The sequence below is a fragment of the Hipposideros armiger genome, unplaced genomic scaffold (assembly GCF_001890085.2).
Source record: "Hipposideros armiger isolate ML-2016 unplaced genomic scaffold, ASM189008v1 scaffold_64, whole genome shotgun sequence".
Taxonomy (NCBI): Eukaryota; Metazoa; Chordata; class Mammalia; order Chiroptera; family Hipposideridae; genus Hipposideros; species Hipposideros armiger.
In genome coordinates this window covers 46996-54576 of record NW_017731414.1, presented here as the reverse complement: position 1 = coordinate 54576, position 7581 = coordinate 46996, and the positions used below count along the sequence as shown (strand labels likewise).

Sequence of the window (7581 nt, the reverse complement as noted above, 5' to 3'; positions counted from 1 at the left end):
TGCAAAGCTTTCAATAAACAGTTTAACCACACCTTCCCCCCATCCCAAGGAACAAAGCCGAACATAATAGAAGATTCCAATACAGGCTGGAGCAATTTACATCCTGGTTAGAAAATAGAAAACTTCAGGTGAAACAAACACTCCAGGCAGTAGTTTCCAGCAGACTCTGCCCAGCTGACCCTTCTCTTACTGTAATAAACCTTCCTTCTGTATTTCTACCTGACTCGTGAATCCTTTCACAACCCACGAGTGAGCAGCCACAACACTAACTCTGCCACTTGCTGGCTGCTTGACTTTGGGCAAGTCACTTGCCCTCTCTGAGGCTCATGTCCTCCTCTGTTAAATGGAGAGGTGGATGTATACCTCTCAGGTAATTCATGCCTTAACAACAAACTACTTGGGAATCTATTCTGTACCAGGTACACTGCTAGAACCTGGGACCCAAGAAGAACAAGATAGATGAGGTCTCTGGATTACTGTGCTCATGTCTGATGTGGGAAGAAAACAAGAAAGAAGACCAAGTCAGATGGGGGTGGTAATGAAGGATATTAAGAGTGAGTCTTGGACGGTCTGAGACATCACCGCCAAGCTGGGAACCGGGGAGATGGCCGAGACTGACCCCAAGACCATGCAGGATCTCACCTCGGTGGTGCAGACGCTCCTGCAACAGATGCAAGATAAATTTCAGACCATGTCCGATCAGATCATCGGGAGAATTGATGACATGAGCAGTCGCATTGATGACCTGGAGAAAAACATTGCAGACCTCATGACGCAGGCTGGGGTGGAAGAACTGGAAGGTGAAAACAAGATACCTGCTACACAAAAGAGTTGAAGGTTGCTAATTTACACTGAAATCTGGAACATTGTTTTTACAAGCCAAGAGAAGACCGAGTGGCTTTTTGCAACTAACTACTATGTGTAGACAGGTTTTATATTATAAAGTGTGCGTTATTCTTATCACATACTATATAGTTAGTTTATTGAGTGATTTCCCCCCGTTTCTTGAACATGGTAACTTCACATCTTGGACCTTGGTCAGTTGTGCTATTAAATATTAAACACTAAAACTTTGGCGGTTCCTGCAAAAAAAAAAAAAGAGTGAGTCTTATTCGAAAGTGACTGAGGGGGCTGTTTTGGATGGGGCAATCAGGGAGGGCCTCCTAGGGGAGGTGACCTTTGAATAGAAACCTGAATGACATGGAAGAGTGGGCAGTGAATAAAGCTCACCCCCCTCTCCCAGCCCCAAAGCCCGGCCAGGACTGTAAAGACCCAGCACAGGGTGGAGCAATGAAATAGCCTAAAAAGTATGTCACTCTGCTTCCTTCCTGAAATGTGCCAAGATAAACAGATAAACAGAGATAGTAAGGCTTTTCACTTACTCATCGCTTGAAGGAAACTCACAGGTGGTGGCGAAATCTAGCCCACACTCAAGCCAGAAGCAGCTGCTACATGTCACTTACCATAATAAAGTTCCCAGTAAACTGAAGGCACATTTTCCNTCAGGTCTTCTGGGGAAGCACCTCCAGTGACGCACTAGGATGTCAGTCAGTAAGTGGATATACCTGGGGACGGCCGTGGGCTGAGTCCACGACCTACAATTTTAGTAGTGCATGGGACAGCCTCACAGCTATCAGTCAGTCAGATTCTGTCGTTCACTCCCTCTCAGGTACACAGTGAAGCACCGGTTATGTCCGTAAACCAGAGTTGAAGGATCTTTTTGTTCAGGGACTTAGAATGGAGGGACGGGGTCAGGGGAGGGAGGCGCCTAGCTATTATGAACCACCCGCCCCGCAGTCATGGGAGGTATCCCCTCTATTCCCCAAGACTCTCCTCTCAGCTGTCTTCTTAAGAATTCGACAAAATTCGGCCTCTCTCTAATCTCTAACAATATTTTTCTGTTACGTTGCCTAGCCACAATATACCGTATTTTGCCACGTATTAATGCACACCCATGATTTTGGCCTAAACTTTCAGGGAAAAAAATATTTCGTTTCAAGTTTTTAATTCACAATTTTGTTTGTTTACATTTAGGTACTTGTTTTTGTATTATAAAGGAATTTTAGCATTTATTTTAATTTTTTATTTAATTAAAGTTTATCGGGGTGACAACTGTTAGTAAAGTTACATAGATTTCAGGTGTACAGTTCTGTAGTACATCATCTATATATCACATTGTGTGTTCACAACCCAGAGTCAGTTCTCTTTTCATTACCATATATTTGAAGCATTAATTTATTTATGTTTTTAAATTATTTTTTATTATGAAATACACATTTTTTAGAATTAGTTTCAGCTGTACAACACAGTGCAGTAGTTATACTTTTTACCCCTCGAAGTGACTACACCCCTCCCCCAATCCGTCTCCCCATTTCCCCCCAATATCATAAATATCTATGACAAATCCCTTGACTCCACTCCCACACTATACTCCACATCCCATGACTATATATGTATATTATATATATGTAATATATATATATATATACACTTATAGTTGACATACAATATTATACAGTATGTACCCCTATGTTTATTGCATCACTATTCACAATAGCCAAGACTTGGAAACAACCGCAATGCCCATTGGATTAAGAAACTGTGGTACATTTATACAATGGAGTATTACTCCGCTATAAAGAAGAATGAAATCATAACATTTGGGATGATATGGATGGACTTAGAGACTATTATGTTAAGTGAAAAGTCAGTCAGAGAAAGACAAATACCATATGATTTCACTTATATGTGGAATCTAAAATAGTGAAAGAACGAGAAAGTAAACAGAAGTGGTCTCAGAGATAGAGGAACAACTGAAGCATTTATTTTTTAACATATTATGGTACAAGAAAATTTTATGTAACAAATAATTACAAAACACAAGAACAGATACAAGCTACAAGAAATTTTATGTACCAGTAACAAATGTATGATATTTATGCATCATAGAAGGCCAAGAACTCTGCATCGTTGCAAGTTTGTGATAATTTCAATGAAACCAATTATCATATTCTAGGGGGTTTTTTGCATACAGATAGCATTATTGATTTCTAGAGTTACACTTTTAACTCATAAGCATAAATTTAAAAATTAAAACATTTATATAGATATGGAATTAGTTCTACCCATGTGTAATGCACATCCTTATTTTTCCCTCACAAAATTGGGCAAAAAAAAATGCTCATTAAACATGGCAAACTACGGTAAGCTAGATGATCAGGAGGTCTGTCCGGCCAACAGAACTCTTCACTTTAACACCATGCAACGAGACCTCTTCTGCCAGCAGCTACAGAAATGGTCTGAGGCCCCCTATATCCAAGCCTTAATGGCCCTAAGTGAAGACCTGGACCTCCGGAAACAATGCCACATGTGCTTGGCTAGATTTCCTCAGTCGACCTCCCCGACCTCCTTGATGATCTTCTCCTATCCCGCGTTCCCCCACAGCCAAGACCGTCTCTGCACTCTCCTCCTCCCCAGGCTGAGGCAATCCCTCTGATTCTTCCACCCCATCACTTTCCTTGTCTCCTGCATCCCCCCACCCCCTTACTCCACTGCTCCTGGTCTAAGTCCTGCAGGGGCCACCTGTAGTGGGATTCCGCATAAGGGAGATGGCCTTTGGACAGGAATCTGCCATCTTCCCTGGGTACTGACATTCTGAATAAGCCTACTTTCAAAATAAATTCATGTTATCTCTGTTGCAAAATTTGCCAAGAAAGTAGCTTGGATAATTGACTTTGGGATGTCATGGGGTTAAGAACTAATAAGAAGTAACTAAAATGAGGTTTTAAATGAAACTTTTCAGTAATAATTATATAATGTGGATGCTTGGGTATAGTTTCCTAGCATCTCTTAGTAACTTAAAATTTTAGTTTTTCTAAGTTGTGTTAAATGATAAAAATTATTGAATAGGTATTTCAAAACAATGAAATGCTGAAATGTTAATTATTAGATAGGCTTGTGAAAAACCTTGAGAAAATTTTACATATAATTAAGTTAAATATGATCAATTAAATAAATTTGAATATCCAAAGTAAGCTAGTAGAATTGAGTTTTCTCTCTCTGCTAAGTAGGACACATTTCTGCTATTGATATTATAAAAAAGTTTTCTACCTAAAAAGCAAAGATTATATGTGTCATCAGAATAATTTCTATGTTTTATATTATCCTCATCAGGTCCTGGTTACTAAAGAAAACTAAATCTCGACAATAGTAAGAATTAAGTTTTGCTAATAATTAGGTAAGCTACTGTATTCTAAGACTACTGGGGTTCATGTGCTCTTCTCATGTCAGATATAAGCCAGCAGAAAGCATGATTTAACGGTTTTTACCAAAAACCTAGATAAGTTTAGGGTAAATTCATTCAGCTGGCCTAATCTTTTTCCTAATCTAACAGGATATTATAGTAATTCTGACCCATTGTTGCATCTTAATGAAAAGGCACAGATTCTAGAGAAGGCCAGGAAATGTGTTTAAATGTCTTTAACAGGGGCCTGCTGAGTGGCACATTTGTTAGGAGTTGGCTTGGGATGCCAGCTCTGAGCAGCAGGGCCCTGGTTCGGATCCCACATGAGAGCCAGTGACACTGCACCCTCTACAGCTAAGATGGTGAACAACAGCTCGACCTGGAACTGGACTGCAGTGGGGCTGGCCGCCAGCTGGTGTGCACTTTCATGAGCTGCCATGAGCTGCTGTGAGTGGCCATCCAATGGTTGGCAAGCGACTGCCTTACCCGGGAAGAACGCAATGATGCCACCAACATGTGCCAGTGAAGCAATGTCCTCTACAACTAGACTGAAGAACAAAAGGACAGCAACTTGTCTGTTCCCCTTCCCCAATTCCCCAATAAAAATCTTTAAAAAAAATAAATAGAAAAATAAAAAAGTAAATGTCTTTAACAATCAATACAGAGAAGACAAGAAAAGAAAGGAACAGTGAGATGAAGGAGGGCAGAGACGGGCCAGACTTTTTGCTGCAAATAATAAAGAGGCCAAAGCCACTTCAGGGGCACCCCGGCAACCCCGGAAGAGGAACATCAGGTAAAGGAGCCTGCTTCGGATGTGGAAGCCCAGACCACTGGAGTAAGGAATATCCTAACCTCCAAAGCAGCTGTGCCCCTGTGCAAACTAAAAAGAGCACTGAAAGAGGGATTGTCCCCTGCTCTGAAGGGAGCAGGGACCAACTCCCTCCCCACAAATGGCTGTAATTGACTGATGGGCCTAAAGTCCCCAGAGGTTCCCAAGCTCTTCTCATCACAGGGGCAAAACTGCAGGTGAACATTGACATGGCAGGTGAGCCTGTTAACTTCCTAATTGATATGGGAGCCATTTATTCTATCTCAACCACTCACTCTGGGCCTATTTCCTCTGAAACCTGCTCAGTTGTAAAGATAAATACAGCCCCTTGAAAAGGCCTCTGGGAAAGCTTGGTCAGGAGACCTCTAAGCCCTGGCTCTAGTACTGCTCATTGCTTTAGATTCTGACCTCAATTCTGTTATTTCCTATATTATTTATTTGGGAAAGTTTCAGCAGGCACTCAGGAAATATAGGGACTGGAAACTCCCCCAGGCCAATCTCTCTATACATTGTAGCCCCAGAAAGCCAGGGGACCAAGTATTGTTAGAAGCCTAGAGGGGAGGGGGTCCCTGACAGACCAGTTAACTCTAAATTGAAGGGATTTATACAGTCCTCCTGAGCACCCCAAGTGCTGTTGAGTTACAGAAAGTCAGCAGCTGGGTCCCCTTCCCTCCAATGAAACCTGTTTCATTTAAGTCTCCGCAGGACTCCCCCAGCAGGAAGACTGTCACTTCTGTTCCTGTGAACCAATTGAAGTCCTTAAGCTCCTCTTCAAACAAGTCAATCTCTCAGGACTGNGGCTCCCCCAATTCCTGGATCAGCTGATAAAAGGGGAAAGGGTGCCTCAGGTGGAGACTTTGCTCTGAGCCTGAGGAGGCTTGAGCATCTTCAATGGTGGAAGTTCTCAGCTTTCAAATCCCACAAGCCTGGCTTATGAAATGTCCTCTAAGCAGTATAGAGGGAAAGTGAAGGCTGGTGTTTGTCCAGAGGCCCTTTTACCTCCACCCAGAGCCAGACAGTGGGCAAGCGTGTGTCAGACCAGCGGTGGCAGTCTCTATGTGAGTGGTCAGCCTTAGGCACAACCTGTCACCACTCTGAGCCTCAGTTTTCACACCTGCAAAATGGGCCTGCTAAAACCTGCTGCAAGCATGCTATCAGGCGTAGGCAGAAAGAGTGGGGAAAGTATATTCCAAAGTGATACGTGAAGGAAATCTTGCGTTTTGTGACAACATGGATGGATGGGTCGGTGGATGGATGGATGGATGGACGATGGACCTTAAGGGCACTGTGCTAAGTGAAATAAGTCAGACAGAGAAAGACAAATATTGTATGATTTCACTTATATATGGAAACTAAACAAATAAAACTGAACTCTTAGATACAGAGAACTGATTGGTGGTCGCCAGCGGTGAAGGGTAAAGAGAAATGGGTAAAGGAATCAAAAGGTACAAACTTCCAGTTATAAAATAAGTCCTGGGGATGTAATGTACAGCATGGTAACTATAGTGAATAATACTGTATTGTATATTTGAAAGTTTCTCAGACAGTAAATCTTAAAAGTTCTCATCACAAGAAAAAAATTCTGTAACTGTGTGTGGTGTCAGAAGTTAACTAGACTTATGGCTGTGATCATTTCACAATATATACAAATACCGAATCATTATGTGGTACACCTGAAACTAATACAGTTTTATGTCAATATCGCAATAAAAGAAGTGACCTGGGAGTAATGGTCTCAACTACATATAAAACTTAGGAATGTGGGTGGGTCTTTGTGTACACATGTTTGTGTATACACTGAAAAAGTTACAGAAAATTCACACATCACAGTGGAATTGGAAGAATTGGAGTTTTTACCCTTTTAAATTGTTGCATGTCCTTAATGCTCTTTTTCTCCACACTGGTCTGCTATAACTTTTACCACTGAAACACAATTTTTAAAAGAAATAATGATTTGGCACAGCAAGGGGCACAGAGTTGGCCCGCAAAACAGGTGAGCACTTTCCTGTTTTGTGTCACCATGAAGACATAGCTCCCAGGAGTCAGCTGGGATCTCTTCAGAGCAAGCACGCAGACATCTGATGGCTGGATTTTCAACTTTACTTTCTGGCCACTGGAAAGGAACAAGCTCTGGATTCAGCAGAACCAAGTTAAAATCCTAACTGATAAGACGGGGGATTGTAATAGTAATAGGGAGGATTGCACTAAATCTTCTATTTGGAGATTTGATTCTCTTGTATAACTCAAATTAACAAGTGTAATTTGATTGGGACTTTTTGAAAGCTTTCTTTTCTTAGCCTCATTTTCACCAAACCTTAAAGACTCTGTTTACAATACATTCACTATACATACAAGTTTCAATGGTTCTGTTTACTTGGCCCCAGTGCTGGTCCTGTGACTTGGGAGAGGTTTTGCATCTTTATGGGATCCACTCCTGGCTCCAACTTAAATCAACATAACATATGCAAAGCTTTCAATAACCAGTCTAACCACACCTCCCCCCACCCCA

General features: G+C 41.6%; 1 protein-coding gene across 1 annotated transcript; it reads left to right on the top strand.

The window, feature by feature from the left end:
* The first annotated feature begins 545 nt into the window (after nucleotides 1-545).
* On the top strand, nucleotides 546-1087 carry LOC109382349 (heat shock factor-binding protein 1). Its single transcript, XM_019641760.1, has one exon. It carries the CDS (start codon nucleotides 605-607, stop codon nucleotides 833-835), a length of 231 nt encoding a protein of 76 aa, XP_019497305.1. The 5' UTR covers nucleotides 546-604; the 3' UTR covers nucleotides 836-1087.
* The last annotated feature ends 6494 nt before the right edge of the window (nucleotides 1088-7581 follow it).